The sequence below is a fragment of the Oncorhynchus kisutch genome, linkage group LG25, assembly GCF_002021735.2.
Source record: "Oncorhynchus kisutch isolate 150728-3 linkage group LG25, Okis_V2, whole genome shotgun sequence".
In the NCBI taxonomy this organism is placed as follows: Eukaryota; Metazoa; Chordata; class Actinopteri; order Salmoniformes; family Salmonidae; genus Oncorhynchus; species Oncorhynchus kisutch.
Genome location: NC_034198.2, coordinates 38012464 through 38031476, shown reverse-complemented (window position 1 = coordinate 38031476; position 19013 = coordinate 38012464). Strand labels below are relative to the sequence as shown.

Sequence of the window (19013 nt, the reverse complement as noted above, 5' to 3'; positions counted from 1 at the left end):
ACTCAAACATATCCTACTCAGACCAAGTCATCACAGCACATTAACTGACAAACACCCTGTAGGGCCAGGTTCCTGGACTCAAACATATCCTACTCAGACTAAGTCATCACTTTTAAATTAGCTAATGGAGATTCTCCATTGAGCATTTGGGTCTGAGAAACCGGCACATTGAAATATGTCATGTAAATGTTTAACCTTTGTTAAAGAACAACGAACACGTATTGCTACATTTTGTTCATCATTTTAAATTGTTTTATTTAACCTTTAAAAGGATATAAACTATTGCCTCGACACACAGGTCCCTGGAGGAGGGAACCTCGACACACAGGTCCCTGGAGGAGGGAACCTCGACACACAGGTCCCTGGAGGAGGGAACCTCGACACACAGGTCCCTGGAGGAGGGAACCTCGACACACAGGTCCCTGGAGGAGGGAACCTCGACACACAGGTCCCTGGAGGAGGGAACCTCGACACACAGGTCCCTGGAGGAGGGAACCTCGACACACAGGTCCCTGGAGGAGGGAACCTCGACACACAGGTCACTGGAGGAGGGAACCTCGACACACAGGTCACTGGAGGAGGGAACCTCAACACACCAACACGTGTAAAAGAGCTGGTCACACACACTCACATCTACCATGACTCATATCCCCCAGTGTGACCTCAGTGATCAGACACATCCTTCACCACATGAAGCTGTGAGAAAACAAAAACGATACAGACTTCTCATTCATATCAACAGTAATGTCAATGACACAGCAACAGCTGTAGTGTAGATCACTGAAGCACACCGCTTCTAGACTTTCCTAACGGTAATGTTCATCATATGAAACCCAGGGAGGGAACACGTCCAGGTCTGTCTCTGTGTCAGTCTCTCCCCGGGCCAACAGACATTTGAGCTCCGAGACTGACTGGGAGTGAGGCTAGTTAATGTCTGATTCATATGGAGCTTGTTGGCTGACTGATCACTGACCCAACCCCCGTTATACACCTCTTCACTCTTACACACACACACACAGTTTTTCACAGCTCTTCACCCACATGATTACATTCAACTAGTGTGAACATGCCCACAACTACACAAGCACACGACTCCGACTTGATCAGCTTCTTCTGCCATGTATAAAATAAAAGGATGTACAAATTATATTTAAGGCATGTTTGTATTTTTTTAATAAGAGTAAAAAATAAAAAATTTAGATAGTCAAACTTTTAAAAATGTAAAATGACAGTTGAGTTCTCTCATAAGGCCACCTTACCACTAATGCCAGCCAGCCTATTGGAGGGCTATGACTAAGAACTTCTGAAGCTAATATGCCATTAGTGGGAGAGGTTAAAGTTCAAGGATAACCAACTGTTCCAACAGCTCATTACTACAGTCCTCCATTCCAGAGAGCTGACGTCATGGAGTCAGAGTGGGGCTGAACCAGATCCCCCTGACCTCATTACCGTCTTCTCATTGGTCCAGTGTAAAAGTAGGAGTAGAGCGTCCACCTACACCGTTCGTGAAGTCAACACAAAGAGGTGGAAGTAGAACTAAAAGTGGAGTGAGGCTGAAAGACTGGGCCACAGCCAGGACATGAAGTTGAAAGAGAAAACAAACTTCCTAACCCTATGAGTTATTGGGAATGTAGAGAGTACTGTCGAGGTGTCAGCTCAAGGATGACTCTAAAAACTCTAATGGCACAGCCAATCCAGAAAGCTGTCGTACTACAGAAGCACAGGTCCTCCCGCATTTCATTGGTCCAGTGGGAGTCAGTGAGCGTTTGTAAATTAAACAAAAAGGTTGACGCCAGGCTGAAAGTGGAGCAACTGCCAGCTCTCTCGGAGTGAGGTGGGAGCGAACATGTGCCAACCTGGCATTCCTGCCTTGAGCTAACATGTGCCAACCTGGCATTCCTGCCTTGAGCTAACATGTGCCAACCTGGCATTCCTGCCTTGAGCTAACATGTGCCAACCTGGCATTCCTGCCTTGAGCTAACATGTGCCAACCTGGCATTCCTGCCTTGAGAGGCTCTGAACAAAAGCCATAATTAACTGTCCAGCATTCCAGGGTAGTTAGAGAGCCGTTCAACTAAAAGGTTAGGGGAACAGGAGAGAGTTCTTTTTAGATGTAGGACACACACTGAGTGGACTTCAACTAAAAGGGCCAGAAAGACAGGAAACTGGAAATCTACCCCCCCCACACACTTTTGAAAATCACCAACTAGAGAATAATTTTTTGGGGTGACAATTGAGACATGGATTGTGTATATGTGTGCCATTCAGAGGGTGAATGGGCAAGACAGAATATTTAAGTGCCTTTGAACGGGGTATGGTAGATTGTGCCAGACGCACAGGTTTGTGTCAAGAACTGCCACGCTGCTGGGTTTTCACGCTAAACAGTTTCCCGTGTATCAAGAATAGTCCACCAGCCAAAGGACATCCAGCCAACTAGACAGAACTGTGGGAAGCATTGGAGTCAACATGGGCCAGCATCCCTGTGGAACACTTTTGACACCTTGTAGAGTCCATGCCCCGATATTAGGAAGGTGTTCTTAATATTTGGTATACTCAGTGTATATAGTTCATCTCTGAATCTCATCAAATGATTTAGACCAGTGGTTCCCAAACTTTTTATTGTCCCATACCCCTTCAAACATTCAACCTCCATCTGCTACCCCCTCTAGCACCAGGGTAAACGCACTCTCAAATGTTGTTTTTTGCCATCATTGTAAGCCTGTCACACACGCACACACACAATACATTTATTAAACCTAAGAATGAGTGTTAGTTGTCATAACCCGGCTCGTGGGAAGTGACAAAGAGCTCTTATAGGAGCAGGGCACAAATAATAATAAATCATTTTGCTCTTTATTTAACTTATGGCTGCAGGGGCAGTATTGAGTAGCTTGGATGAAAGGTGCCCATATCAAACGGCCTGCTCCTCAGTCATAGTTGCTAATATTTGCATATTATTATTAGTATTGGATAGAAAACACTGACGTTTCTAAAACTGTTTGAATGATGTCTGTGAGTATAACAGAACTCATATTGGCAGGCAAAAATCTGAGAACAAATCCAACCAGGAAGTGGGAAATCTGAGCTTGTATGTATTCAGAGTCCCCAATTAAATCCCCTTGAGATATGAATGATGTTGCACTGCCTAGGAGTTCCACTAGATGTCAACCATCAATAGAAATGATAATGAGGCTTCTATGTTGTTGTGGGAGTGAATGAGAGCAGAATATATTTTGTGATCGCGCTTTTTCCTCATAGTAGTCACTTGCATTCCATAACGTTTCCGTAAAGCGTTTACATTAAGGAGAGGTATATCTATAATTCCATGTGTATAACTTGTATTATCATCTACATTTATGATGAGTATTTCTGTTGAAACGATGTGGCTATGCAAAAATCACTTGGATGATTTTTGTAACTAGTGAATCTAAATAGCCAATGTAAACTCAGGTTTTTTGATAATAATATGAACTTTATCAAACAAAACATGCATGTATTGTATAACATGGAGTCCTATGAGTGTCATCTGATAATTCAAGGTTAGTGACAAATTATATCTTTATTTCTGTTTTTTCTGAATGCTATATTTTGCTGGAAAATGGCTGTGCTTATTGTGGTTTGGTGGAGACCTAAAATAAATCGTTTGTAGTGCTTTCGCTGAAAAACCTATTTGAAATCGGACACTTTGGTGGGATTAACAACGAGAATAGCTTTAAAATTATATGAAACACATGTATGTTTTAGGAATTGTAATTAAGAGATTTCTGTTTGAATTTGGCGCCCTCTATTTTCACTGGTAGTTGTCATATCGATCCCGGTATCAGGATTGCAGCCATAACAGGTTAACCATCTTACACATAAAATGTTATTTGTTCATCGAAAATTGTGAATAAAATGACCACAGGTTAATGAGAAGGGTGTGCTTGAAAGGATGCACATAACTCTGCAATGTTGTGTTGTATTGGAGAGAGTCTCAGTCTTAAATCATTTCACACACAGTCTGTGCCTGTATTTTGTTTTCATGCTAGTGAGGGCCGAGAATCCACTCTCACATAGGTATGTGGTTGCAAAGGGCATCAGTGTCTTAACAGCGCGATTAGCCAAGGCAGGATACTCTGAGCGCAGCCCAATCCAGAAATCTGACAGTGGCTTCTGATTAAATTCAATTTTCACAGAACCACTTGTTGCAATTTCAATGGGTCTCTCTTGTTCAGATATCGGTAAGTGGACTGGAGCCAGGGAATGAAAGCGATAATGAATCCAGTTGTTTGTGTCATCCATTTCAGGAAAGTACCTGCGTAATTGGGCACCCAGGTCACTATGGTGCTTCGCTATATCACATTTGACATTGTCCGTAAGATTGAGTTCATTTGCACACAAAATAATCCAATGATGGAAAGACCTGTGTGGTGTCCTTGTTAATGCAGACAGAGAAGAGCTCCAACTTCTTAATCAGAGCCTCAATTTTGTCCCACATATTGAATATAGTTGCAAAGAGTCCCTGTAATCCTAGATTCAGATTATTCAGGCGGGCAAAAGCATCACTCAGGCCAGTCGTGTGAGAAACTCATCATGCAAGCGGTCAGACAAGTGAAAATGGTCAGTAAACACAACTTTTAGCTCATCTCGCAATTCAAAAAAATGTGTCAATATTTTGCCACTTGATAATCAGCGCACTTCTGTATGTTGTAAAAGCATTTCATGGCCGTTGCCCATATTATTTCATAGTGCAGAAAATACGAGAGTTCAGGGGCTTTGCTTTAACAAAGTTAACCATTTTCCCTGTAGTATCCAAACATCTATCAAGGTGTCAGGCATTCCCTTGGCAGCAAGAGCCTCTCGGTTGATGCTGCAGTGTACCCAGGTGGTGTCGAGAGGAATTGCTTGCACGCGCGTTACCACCCCACTGTCTCCCTGTCATGGCTTTTGCAACATCAGTAGATACTTCGACTCAAGTATGACAATTCAGATACTTTATCCACCACTGAATATTTGCTATAAAAAAATTCCCATATCATGCAGCCCTACCTGGCCCTGTATGGTTGTTGTAATGACGGACCTGTTGAGGAAATGAACTCAGTGTATTTTGCTAATCTCTCGTATCCAATCACTGTTTTCTTAAGACATTTCCTTACAGTGATATCCTGTTCAGGGTGAGGGCAAGTTCAGACAAGATGGCTTCTATGGACACAGTATAGACTTCTGAAAGAATAGGAAGGGGATCGTTGCCTGAATACACCAGACTTAGGAAATACACAGTAGCTGAAAAGAAGTCTTTGAAAAGACCGAAACAAAAAGTATGTTGTTTTCTCTGAGAATGGTGTTCACTTTCAGGCACAGTAGGGGGGTGGTTTCACAAAGCAAAAATGGCTTCTTAGGATAAAGTGAATCTTATTATTCCTAATTTCCCACCTCCCTCTCTTCATGTAGACCAACAGCCCTGATTCCAACAACTCTGTACAAATAGAATCTATCTGCACTCATTCCAGCTGAAGGGCGTGGTGGCTGTATTCTGATCTCCAACCCCAACCAGAATCTGACTGATTAGGCAACACACAGGCATGCAAGGCCAAAGCACGTCTATTTTTTTATAGAACTTTACTAAAAGGGCAAGAAGAGCACAGGTGGATAGGTAATGGATAGGTAATTCTTCATTTCAAAAATAGATGATTCTGTCTGCACACTGAAAAAAAAGTATATTCAGACTAGGTAATTGTTAATGTCAACTTGTTTATTCATTCGCTGGCTCAGACGGTCATTGTGTCAGTATGCTGTCACATACCACACAGCCTGATGTCAAGCTGGCCCTCCAGCCAGACAGGGTCCGGGGTGGAAACGTTGACACTCCTATTTCCAGCTGCCAACAGAACAGCACAGACCAGGGCAGCGTTGTGAAAGAGCTAGATAAAGTGGCCCGGACCAACAGAACAGACAAGGCATTGTTGACATGCACCCAGGGACTCTCAAAGCCTGGAGGACTGGGACACAGAGAGAGACAGCCTGGCTTTCAGATGTGGAGCTAGTTCTTTCTATGGTTACATTGTATTAGACCTAAGTGTCCTCAACGCCATCTAACAACCGTCTGCTCTGAACGTGTTATAGAACGGAAGTATGTGCCCATAACTCTAATAGAAAAGTAGTATCCAAATGTGTTCCTGTTCACAGGCAGCATAGCATGCGTGAAGCTAAGAGATATTTAGCATTGCAATGACTTTTGATGAAATTGTCGTGCAAATTTTACACATGGGACACTTGAAGTCAATCTTAAATGAATCATTGATGCACCATAGTGAACGTCTGTCAGGAGCTCTACAGGGACAGTCCCGTTAATTCTCTTAAATATTGCAGACAAGTTATATTCGCATGATTTAGCTTACTCATCATTCATAATTAATTCATCATTAACATTTGCTTCATTCATTCATACCAATACTGATTTATGCATGTGACAGACCAATACCTCACAAGGCTGCTTCTCTCCAAGCTGAGACCCTGAAACAGATATATTTTGTTCTCAAAACAAGGATCTGGGCGTACTGCCAAATTGCAGATACTGACAGTGAAGATTATTTCAGTCACATGCATGAAATTGTTTTTTAGAAAAGCACAAACATAACATTTTACATCACAAAGTCTTGTCAGATCTTACCAAATCTGCAGACCTCTCCAGAGAACACAGAAGACAGTTATGGCTAAACCCTCCAACACAGCCTCACCGTGTAGTTGTGTTACGAGGTGGTAAACAGGACTAGATCAGGTGGTATCAAATGGCATCAGAGGAGTAATAAGTGATGGTCAGCTAGCTAGCTGAGTATACATAGATTAGGGGTGTGAAAGCTAAGAAAAATCCCATGTGTTTTTTTTACCCCACTAAAAATGTATTTGTGGGCTATAGCCTAACTAGACGACAGGCTATAAAGGCCTGGAGAAATCTGTAATGTAAATAAAACCAGAGAGGAAGAGGTGAATTAGCGAGGCATGCAAGACTGATTACCACGACATATGTGCACCACATTTTTTTCTGCCTTCTCTCTCCCTCCCTCGTGCTGGCTCCCCTGGGGGCGTATGCATTACGTCGATTCTGTTGCAAAACGTCTCTTAAAACGGAAGGAAATGGGGAGGGATCTATCTGAGTCTTGAAAGTAATCTTCTGACACAGCTTTAGAGCTTCACCATACACCACAACTAAATGTGCCAAATGGCACCCTATTCCCTACATAGTACACTACTTTTGGCCAGCGTCTTATGGGCCCTGATCAAAAGTAGTGCACTATATAGGTAATAGGGTGCCATTTGAGACGTGCGTACACCACATAACTGAGGTGACTCGATGGAACACAAATATTCGGGTGGTTTCTTGACATCTGACTACACACCAGTCTCCTGGCTGTTGTGGTCTAGGGCCATCAGATGTATCACTGCTGAGGACCGAGGGAGAGAGGGAGTGCTCATCACCACCCAGCAGAGTTTTGGTTAAGTTAGTCTCTCTCTTTCCCTCCCTCGGTCCCTCCGTCCAGTGTACTAATGGCTGCTGGAGCATTGGACTGCTGCTGCTGGCTGTGGTGGATTCAGATCTATAGCCATTATCCTCCCATTATCCTTCCTGACTTGGCTAACTGCACTTTCTCGCTCACTGCACCCCACCCACCAACTTTTCACCCCCCCTTTCCTCTCCCTGTCTCCCCCCTCTCCCCCTCCTTTCCTCTCCCTGCCTCCCCCCCTCCCCCTCCTTGGACAAATGACAGGAAACTGGAGAAGCAGATAACAGGACGCAGTTTATTTTGGAAGGCCTTAAACCACTTGACTTGGACATATTTATCCCCCCATAATCACACATTACTGAAGTAGATTGGAATTCATTGATGTAGTAAGAAAATAAAACAATTTATTGAGACCAGTTAGACTTGATATTGATGCAATTGTCTTTTTTTTTTCTCCAAAAATAGTGAAGGGAGGAGGCACTTTTTTCTGACTACATACATGTGTTAAACTGAGGTTTCTTGTGAAATTACAATATTGTCAAATGTCGTTAACAAAACAAGTTGACTATGAACTTCCCCTTGTGTGGTTGTTTTTTCCTCATTTATTTAACTAGGCAGTTAAGAACACTTTCTTATTTTACAATGACGGCCTGCCCCTCGGCCAAACCCTCCCCTAACCCAGATGACGTTGGCCAAAATGTGCGGCACCCCTACGGTTGTGATACAGCCTGGGATCGAACCATGGTCTGTAGTGACACCTCTAGCACTGAAATGCAGAGCCTTAGACCACTGTGCCACTCAAGAGCCAATGTGTTCCATGTCTTTCATTATCACTTGACTTGAGTATTGGTTCCTAAAAACATGATCTGCTAGCTGCTTACGTGTCAGCCTGAAATAAAGATGGAGGGGAAAGAGAGAAGCTGATCTGAGTAATAATATAGTCTTAGTGTCTTTCCTAAAAAAAGAGCCAAGTAGGAGCAGTGTATCCTTCCTTTTACACAGGACTCAATGATATTGCAGTCTCCAAATATTCACTTCCCAGTCTATGCCAAGGCCCTACATCTGCCGTTGACCTGCTTTCACCCCATGTTAAAGACCATAAAAAGTGCAGAAATGATAAAGTACAGTAGGCCTCATTTGATAAGCTCTCTTTTAGTCATCTCAGAACTATGCCTGTTGAATAGTATGCCTGACTGAATAACACTGGTTATAGTGGAAGCCAACGGCTAAGGGATGGATTCCAGCCATCAAGGCTGATTTCTTCTACATAAACATCAAGGCTGGTCCCTTTTCAATCTAATTAGACTGGCATTGAATAGATGAAACCAACCAGAGACATCAAACTGACATCATAGAGATTATATATAGTCCGATTTACAGTCAGTCAGCGGAATAAACCATAGACACTAATGGCTGATAACGTCTGTTCTCTGGCTGAGTTAATGCTGAGGAGAACAATCTTGGCCCATGACGAAGACCGACCTTTTCATCTCCATGTATCTGGGCATAATGGGATTTCCATCCTTTCTTTTTTAAACAATCATTAAAAGACGCAAGGCCCCAGCAGCACTCAGACAGATGCAGGAAGCCAAACGGCTGAAAACCCATTCCCTGGCTATCCCAGAAAAATCGACAACAACCTACAGCAGATAATTGTAAACACAATGAACACAAATCAAGGAGGAATTCAAGTAGCCTAATCCAATAATTGCCTGGTTTTTGCAGTTTAGTAAGGATTGCATGGTGGGATGTGAAAGGTAGATTTGATTGTAAACTGTGAGATGTAGCCTAGCCATTAGCCAGGGGTCTACAAGTCTGTGCAATGTGTGGTTTTGTGGGTAGCCGAGACAATAAAGAGAATGGCTTTCTTTAGTATAGGCTCTCCCTGGGAATGTCTGAGGTAGAGTCATTGGTTTCATTGAGTGGCCTAGGCCACATGAGTTACAGCACCCTGTCTGAAAGAGGACGAGACCCAGCCCTTGGTTTGGTTGCAGACCTGGGTTCAACTACTATTTCAAATATTTTATCTGTGCTTGATCGAGCTTGCCTGACTTAAAATGTCCCAACAGAGTAGTCCAAAAACTATAAACCCTTGCCCATCTGGCACTCCAACCAGGCTAGAGCAAAACGCTGAAAGTATTTGAAAGATACCAAATAGTATTTGAACCCAGGTCTGCTTCATTGGATGGTTCTAGAAGAGCACTAATTCAGTAGACAGGCTTTACGATCTATACGCCTCCAACTCAGATACAACAAGAGGCCCTTTTTTGTTTGTTTTTTAACCACGAAGTGCACTGCAAACAGTCACACAACTCGATGCCGGAGCATTTCAATAACATAACAGTAACAGTGTTGATACCGTTTCCAGGGAAACAGGAAATTATTACAGTGTGAGTTACGCCTTCATCGTCGTGCCACAGTTGGAAATATGTGATCACTGTTCAGATGGCACAGCTGGGGAATTGATTTTCTCTGATTTCACCCCCCCCCCCCTAAGGAGAAGGCTAACGTGAATATGATCACTCGCCTAGTCCGCCTGCTCGTACGAACCACAGAGAAGTCCGATGATGATCTCTAGATGACATCAATTCGACAGAAACTAGCTTTACTACTTACATTACAACCATGAAGGGACTGACCAAAAACGGAAGTGTTGGTCAGAACTACTGAAACCAATTCAATAATAGTAATAATAATAATAGCTTGTTACATAGCATTGCTCAGCACCTGCTAGAACATCTGCTAAACTTGTGTACACAACCAATAAACTTGAATAAAACTGTGTAAACATGCATTCCAGTGTCAGTTCAGAGTTTATAGAGCATCAGACGAGGACATATTGCCGTGTAAGAAAGAGCCACTTCCTGTTTGATTGCTTAGTAACTTTTAAAAACTGTAAAACGTCTGGTCCCTTCACAGCGCTTCTTAATAACAATGACTTTATCAGGAAGCCTTTCTACAAGCAAACAGACCTTTTATCACAACTCACCGAGGACAGGTGAACAGTGTACCACAGGGTAAAGGCCAATCAGAACCACACGTTTTCAGCAATTATTAAAAATGTTGATTCTGACGGGGACCAACAAAGTCACGAGAAAACGGATGTTTGTTGTACTGATATTGTACTGATATTTTCTCCCCATTGTAAATCTTCCACCAAATATATAACAATAAATGACTCCCAGTAAAAGAAAGGAATGGTTACAGAAGTAACTCTGGCTTGTTTAACCCATGGGCCTACACCAGATGCACACCCAGCCAGGCTACCCAACCAGGCTACCCAGCCAGGCTACCCAGCCAGGCTACCCAACCAGGCTACCCAGCCAGGCCAGACGGCCAAGCCAGACAGCCAATCCAGCCGGCCCAGACAGCCAATCCAGCCGGCCCAGACAGCCAATCCAGCCGGCCCAGACAGCCAATCCAGCCGGCCCGGACAGCCAATCCAGCCGGCCCAGACAGCCAATCCAGCCGGCCCAGACAGCCAATCCAGCCGGCCCAGACAGCCAATCCAGCCGGCCCAGACAGCCAATCCAGCCGGCCCAGACAGCCAATCTAGCCGGCTCAGACAGCCAATCTAGCCGGCCCAGACAGCCAATCTAGCCGGCCCAGACAGCCAATCTAGCCGGCCAGACAGCCAATCTAGCCAGGCCAGACAGCCAATCTAGCCAGGCCAGACAGCCAATCTAGCCAGGCCAGACAGCCAAGCTAGCCAGGCCAGACAGCCAAGCTAGCCAGGCCAGACAGCCAAGCTAGCCAGGCCAGACAGCCAGGCAGTCCAGCTAGCCAGGCCAGGGCCAACCAGTAAAGAACAATGCTGCTACAATGAGTATACATTAGCTGTGAGGAGAGGATCAGAAAAGACAGTTCAATTGTCCAAATCTATCCTCCAGACAGCTGCCAGGGACTCCTAGCTTTTTCTGGTTGTGTAGCACTCTACTATAACATCTTGTAGTGAATAGTGAAGTGGCAGTGTCCCTGCATGGCCTGGAACATCACCATCTTGTATTGAATAGTGAAGTGGCAGTGTCCCTGCATGGCCTGGAACATCACCATCTTGTATTGAATAGTGAAGTGGCAGTGTCCCTGCATGGCCTGGAACATCATCATCTTGTATTGAATAGTGAAGTGGCAGTGTCTCTGCATGGCCTGGAACATCACCATCTTGTATTGAATAGTGAAGTGGCAGTGTCTCTGCATGGCCTGGAACATCACCATCTTGTATTGAATAGTGAAGTGGCAGTGTCCCTGCATGGCCTGGAACATCACCATCTTGTATTGAATAGTGAAGTGGCAGAGTCCCTGCATGGCCTGGAACATCATTCTTATCTGAGCTGTTAGGAAGATGTTTTTATTTTAGTCATTTCCCTTTTTTGTAAACCACAAGTTCTGCAAAGGCACCGATAAAGACACATTTCTCTTGCTTATTCACTTCGGAAATAATCATCTCAGCTATGATCTTAGTAAATAAGAAAGGAAATGACATTGGTAGTTTGTTCATTGGTAGTGTAGTGTGGTCACGTCATGTTTAGACTACAGACGAAAACACTAATACTTCAGAAAATTGATATTAGGGAAGAAATTGCTTTTGGATTCTGTAGAAAATGGCAGATTAGTACAAGTACATGCCTAGACTGTAGACCTATGTGGCTGGTTGCCATGGGGTTCAGTCAGTCATCTCCTTTATGAAGAGGTTTTGCGGAGCACCACTGTGGTTTTCACTACCTTTGATTTACACTCTACTCTAACCAGGCCACCTTTCAGATGGCTCCAGATGGGGTTTACTTCATTCAAGTCAAAAACTGTCATAATGAAGACTTCATTTATACTAAATGATAAAGAGTATGCAGTTTCTGTATCCGACCGCAGGCCTACTATCCGACCGCAGGCCTACTATCCGACCGCAGGCCTACTATCCGACCGCAGGCCTACTATCCGACCGCAGGCCTACTATCCGACCGCAGGCCTACTATCAGACCGCAGGCCTACTATCCGACCGCAGGCCTACTATCCGACCGCAGGCCTACTATCCGACCGTAGGCCTACTATCCGACCGTAGGCCTACTATCCGACTGTAGGCCTACTATCCGACTGTAGGCTAGGTTGCCATGGAGTTGTCAGTCATCTCCTTTATGTAGAGGAGCACCACACACAGAGATTTTTTTTATCTAGGCAAGTCAAATTCTTATTTACAATGACGGCAGTTAACCCACTGTTCCTAGGCCTTGTTCAGGGGCAGAACGACAGATTTTTACCTTGTCAGCTCGGTTACTGGCCCAACGCTCTAACCACTAGGCTACCTGCCGCCCCTTACTGTAGGTTATACAACAAAGATTGTATTGAACTGCATAGGCTACATGGACTATATTAAGAAAATATAAATGATCTGTCCGTCATTAGCCGACAGATCAGGATTTCTTTAACTTCATTGTTGGTTAAGTGCTTGTAAGTAAGCATTTCATGGTCAGGTCGACACCTGTTGTATTCGGCATTTCATGGTCAGGTCGACACCTGTTGTATTCGGCATTTCATGGTCAGGTCGACACCTGTTGTATTCGGCATTTCATGGTCAGGTCGACACCTGTTGTATTCGGCATTTCATGGTCAGGTCGACACCTGTTGTATTCGGCATTTCATGGTCAGGTCGACACCTGTTGTATTCGGCATTTCATGGTCAGGTCGACACCTGTTGTATTCGGCATTTCATGGTCAGGTCGACACCTGTTGTATTCGGCATTTCATGGTCAGGTCGACACCTGTTGTATTCGGCATTTCATGGTCAGGTCGACACCTGTTGTATTCGGCATTTCATGGTCAGGTCGACACCTGTTGTATTCGGCATTTCATGGTCAGGTCGACACCTGTTGTATTCGGCATTTCATGGTCAGGTCGACACCTGTTGTATTCGGCATTTCATGGTCAGGTCGACACCTGTTGTATTCGGCATTTCATGGTCAGGTCGACACCTGTTGTATTCGGCATTTCATGGTCAGGTCGACACCTGTTGTATTCAGCGCAAGAGACAAATAACATCTGATTTGATGTCATGCTTAATACAACGTCATACAATGGAGTTGTCCTTATCAGTCCTGATCAACTCATGTCTTCCATGAATTCTCAATAAAAAGCTTGTGGAGGAAACATGTGGATCCACACAATTGTATGTTGGCATTTTTTACTTCACCTTTATTTAACCAGGTAGGCTAGTTGAGAACACCTTTATTTAACCAGGTAGGCCAGTTGAGAACACCTTTATTTAACCAGGTAGGCCAGTTGAGAACAAGTTCTCATTTACAACTGTGACCTGGCCAAGAGAAAACAAAGCAGTGCGACACAAACAACACAGAGTTACACATGGAATAAACAAACGTACAGTCAATAACACAATATAAAAAAGTCAGTATACAGCGTGTGCAAATGAGGTAAGATTAGGGAGGAAAGGCAATAAATAGGCCGTAGTGGCAAAATAATTACAATTTAGCAATTAAACACTGTAGTGATAGATGTGCAGATGAGGAATGTGCAAGTAGAGATACAGGGGTCCAAAGGAACAAAAAAATAACACTATGGGGATGAGATAGTTGGGTAGGCTATTTACAGATGGGCTATGTACAGGTGCAATGATCTGTAAGCTGCTCTGAGAGCTGATGCTTAAAGTTAGTGAGGGAGATATGAGTCTCCAACTTCAGTGATTTTTGCAATTCTTTCCAGTCATTGGCAGCAGAGAACTAGAAGGAAAGGCGGCCAAAGCAAGTGTTGGCTTTGGGGATGACCAGTGCAATAAACCTGCTGGAGCGCGTGCTACAGGTAGGTGCTGCTATAGTGACCAGTGAGTGAGCTGAGATAAGGCGGGGCTTTACCTAGCAGAGACTTATAGATGACCTGGAGCCAGTGGGTTTGGCGACGGATATGTAGTGAGGGCCAGCCAACGAGAGCATACAGGTTGCAGTGGTGGGTAGTATATGGGGCTTTGGTGACAAAACGGATGGCACTGTGATAGACTGCATCCAATTTGCTGAGTAGAGTATTGGAGGCTATTTTATAAATGACATCGCCGAAGTCAAGGATCGGTAGGATAGTCAGTTTTACGAGGGTGTTTGGCAGCATGAGTGAAGGATGCTTTGTTGAGAAATAGGAAGCCAATTCTAGATTTAAGAGTTTAGTATAACCAGACACCTAGGTATTTGTAATTGTCCATATTCTAAGTCAGAACCGTCCAGAACCGGCATTAACGAAAACAGCTATAGTGATCATGAATTGCTAAAGGGCACTTGATGATGAATATATAAGTGTCGTTTCAATTGTTAGTTAGATACAAAGTATATTTGTTTGAAATACTCCGGCATGAGAATATTGCAGGCCTATACGTCGAGATATGGCAGTCAACCCTCGGCTCCAGGGGGTAGGGCATATTTTCAAGGGGAAAAGGGCGTCACTGCCCTGGCCCGAGTGGAAAACTTCAACAAAACTTGATACATTGTAGTTACATCGCTCGCGTTCTAAAAGCAGAATGTTTCCAGCTGATGGAGCAGGGAAAATAACAGTAACCGCAGCGGTAACTTCTGAGATAAAATGACAAGGACTCGTGGCGGGCTGGCACAATGTAGCCACTACATAGACAGCGTGCGACAGGTAACCTACCCGAAGTCAGGGATATTCGGTTGGGACGTTTCACTTACCCGAACCAGGTTGCTGACAGCTGCCTGCACCGCAGCCACGGGAGCCGTGAGATCCGGGATAGCTTTCCCGTCCACCTCACCTTCTTCGTGCATTATCACCAGATGGGATATCTGCTGAGCCACCGGCTCTAGGATACTTTCTATCGTCTTTGTGTGAAAAACCGGCATGATGAAAACTTGAGTCCGCTCTCCTATCCAAGAGGAAAAAAAGTATTGTCCCGTTTGGCTGTTTCAAAAGTTCCCTCTCTTGTTTGTGCCCCTGTAAAGTCTAAGGTTAATCCAACACTTTCCTAGCCCAGCACAGTTTCGCTCTCTGGGAACACTAACTACTCCCCTTGCAACCATCAACGTGAGAATCCCCAACCGCAGCTCTCGAAGAGTGAGCAACCTACCCGACAAAATGCTATGTCCGCCACCTGACCAATAAGAGAAATGGCACATATGTTACCGCAAATGCGATTGGCCACAGGCGGATGTCACTCTTTCCCGATAGGCTCCGCCTGTTCCACATAGTCGAGTTTGCTAGAGATGTGAGTTCTCCCCAAATTACGTAAACATTCTCATGCCCTAAAAAGGGAAATACGACTCTGTTGAGAGGAGCGAATTCCAACCAGCAAGGACAGACGGTGTAAATTGTAGTGACGCATCAGGTTTGACAATATGTTGGCAGAAGGGACTGAAATATAGCCGAGTTGCTTTTGGATATAGGCTATACCTCTGTCCATCTTATTTATTACGGTAGGATAAACAATGATATAATAGAATAGAATGGGGAAATGTTTTTGGCTTGGAATAAATAATTTCAAAATGGATAGAATCCACAGATATTGATTTAATAAATATTCCATTTGTACTACAGTTATGATACAACATATTACAGACTACAGCGCTCAAGTAATTATTCAAAGTATACCGGACCAGACGCCTACAACTAAATGTAATATTTATGGGTAAAATGTTTGTTTGAAGACTGAAACTGGTGTGATTTTACGAGCCTACGTTCAAGAGTTCAAGACTTATGGAGTCTACCCACTGCCAGCCCAGTGGCAATTGACCTCACTGTACATCCACCTATTCACAGTCGATCCTGTGAGTATTTAACGTTCTGTATCCAGTGACCTCACTATACATCCACCTATTCACAGTCGATCCTGTGAGTGTTTAAAGGTCTGTATCCAGTGACCTCACTATACATCCACCTATTCACAGTCGATCCTGTGAGTGTTTAAAGCTCTGTATCTAGTGGCAACACTATACATCCACCTATTCACAGTTGATCCTGTGAGTGTTTAAAGCTCTGTAACTAGTGGCAACACTATACATCCACCTATTCACAGTCGATCCTGTGAGTATTTATAGGGTCTGTATCCAGTGACCTCACTATACATCCACCTATTCACAGTCAATCCTGTGAGTGTTTAAAGCTCTGTATCCAGTGACCTCACTATACATCCACCTATTCACAGTCGATCCTGTGAGTGTTTAAAGCTCTGTATCTAGTGACATCGAGATCAGCCTCAGACATATTTATCATGTCGTTTTCACTTTCATACTTTAGTAGGGTGACACATTCAAACCACCTAGACTGGAGAAAAAGTATTTGATTAAAACACAGTGTAACATAAATAAAAGCATGGGCACATTTGTGTTACTAACTCTGGTCAAAACTATTTACTCTAGTTCTGGTCTACTTGTGTGTAGCATAACACATTTCTCAAATTCCATCTCCTCCCTTTACAACCTGAAATAACAATACTGCAGTATAAAAAACAACAACATACAACCAAACCCGTGAAGGAATTCCCTCGGATTCCCAGGGGGCTGCAAGGCAGCATCCTACTTCCTAATAAGGAAGTGTCTTAAAAAGAAAGAATCAAGGAAGTTGTTCTGTTTCAGACCTCATGTAAACATTCTATCTTGCAGTGTTTTATCAAAGATCCTGAAATATACAAGATTTAAATCTCGAATTTAAAGCTTATTTCAGAAGTTTTAATATAATCATCTTTGATATTTAATGAATCTCATTTAGGCTTGGATGTCTGACATGTCTGTGAAGTACACAGTCAGAATTCAGTAGTTAGTTCCATGTAGGGTAAAATACATGGAGTTGAAGAGTACACTGCGTCCCTCGAACACTGCACTAACATCATATAATCACTACTCACTACAGGATTACTGACATATAGCTGAATGCAGCCATTTCGGTTCCTCTCCAGGATCACTGCTATATAGCATAATGTAGCGTGCAAGCAACTGCAAATCACCATTATTTTGCAGTATCTTTCCATGATTACCACTCTTACTTAGATGGATCCATAATAATGTGATCATCCAAAAGGCCCATAGAGAATGGAGACGCTATAGAATAGGCCTAGATGACAGTACACCAGGAGGCCCATCTCTCTCTAGGAAGGCATGCCTGCAGGTAAGATAACCAAAGAGAAGAAGAGTCCATTCTAGATATAGAATCAAAGGAAAGCAGCAGGCCACCCCACAGTCCTGTGGGAATATAGGGAATAGGGTGCAATTTGAGACATAACCTTCCTTCTTACTCACTACAGCTGATAGAAGAACAGAAAGACACTGTCTGTCCACACAGACCTGATACAGATTTGTTGATAGTTTGTATTTAGTTCCTACTCAAACATTTCTGGTGGCATGAGTAAGTGTTAAGTGTTTGCACATTTCATTATTATAACTATTGTGAATTAAACAGATGCATACTGTGCTCCTATGATGCCGTGCTGTCGTTTGCTGTCTCAGGAATTGTCCTGATATTGCTGAAAGCCTTCTTTAGAATGCAGGGTTTAATTGCTAAATTGTAATTACTTCGCCACTATGGCACAGAGCAGTGCGCGTCAAGTTCTCCAGCACACACACAGAGCAGTGCGTGTCAAGTCCCACAACAGTTGTCATGACTTCCCTACCAGGCTGAAGACAAGGTAAGCCCCCCTCTTCTCCCCACTCTGTAACTCACCACTCAGACCTTTAAATGATCTGGAGAGACAGAGATCATTGTGCAAAGTAAGTATTAGAATATAGTCATGGACTAGGTATGAAATAAATATGTAAAAGAGTTTTAGCTAAATTACCCAAAAATAATAGTGAAGCTAATGTAATTCATTGTGTGAAAAACCATGACAAATTTAAATAAAGATTGTGTGTTACAAGCAGATAATATTTCTTGCCAATAGAGATGGAATTAGTCTTTCAACAGCTGCAATGCAACACCAACATGTCTCCTTTTATGGGTTGAATGGAATGAGTTGGAAAACTCAGGTTCACAACTATAGGCCTCTCATCAGGCACTAATACCACTGAAGAATTCCAAAAACATGGGCTAAATGTTTTTGCCATTAACTGACTAACCTCGCCACAGGCTAATAGCTACCACATACAGTAGAAGCATTGGTTCAACAGAAAGAGAGCTGGCTGGTGGACAAGGCTGTCAACTGACTGACACCTACAACACCACACAAATCATCTGTTATTAACAAGACCTGTAATTGGAGATATGAAGCATTCCTTTCATCCAGGTGACAAATTTAAGGCAAAACTCTAGCCTTAATTACGTTTAAATGGCCATCGGGTAAAAGATCTCAAACCTTGTGGTTCAAGGTTGACCACCGGTCCATTCAGATTCCAGATTCATGACCAGGTCGAGGCTCCTGCGTGGTGAGGATCGTGTGTGGGTGTTGTGGGTGGATTAAGGTGGTGTATGTTATTAGATAGTATGGTAACCACAGTACAAGCTGTCACTGGTGAGTCACTGGAAGGAGATCTTCCCCACATTTGCTACAGTAGACATTCAAGGTTAGAAGTTGGAACTGTTTTGTAATAACATTAGATTTGTGAG

At 43.5% G+C, this 19013-nt stretch overlaps 1 protein-coding gene across 2 annotated transcripts in view; it reads right to left on the bottom strand.

Moving 5' to 3' along the window:
• Positions 1-15553, bottom strand: part of LOC109870380 (vinculin) — a 57594-nt gene extending 42041 nt beyond the window's left edge. For both annotated transcript variants that reach the window (XM_031804693.1, XM_031804694.1), the window contains exon 1: positions 15158-15553. In XM_031804693.1, the coding sequence (XP_031660553.1) occupies positions 15158-15325 (168 nt within the window). In that variant the 5' untranslated portion in view covers positions 15326-15553. The remainder of the gene's footprint in view (positions 1-15157) is intronic.
• Positions 15554-19013: the final 3460 nt, after the last annotated feature.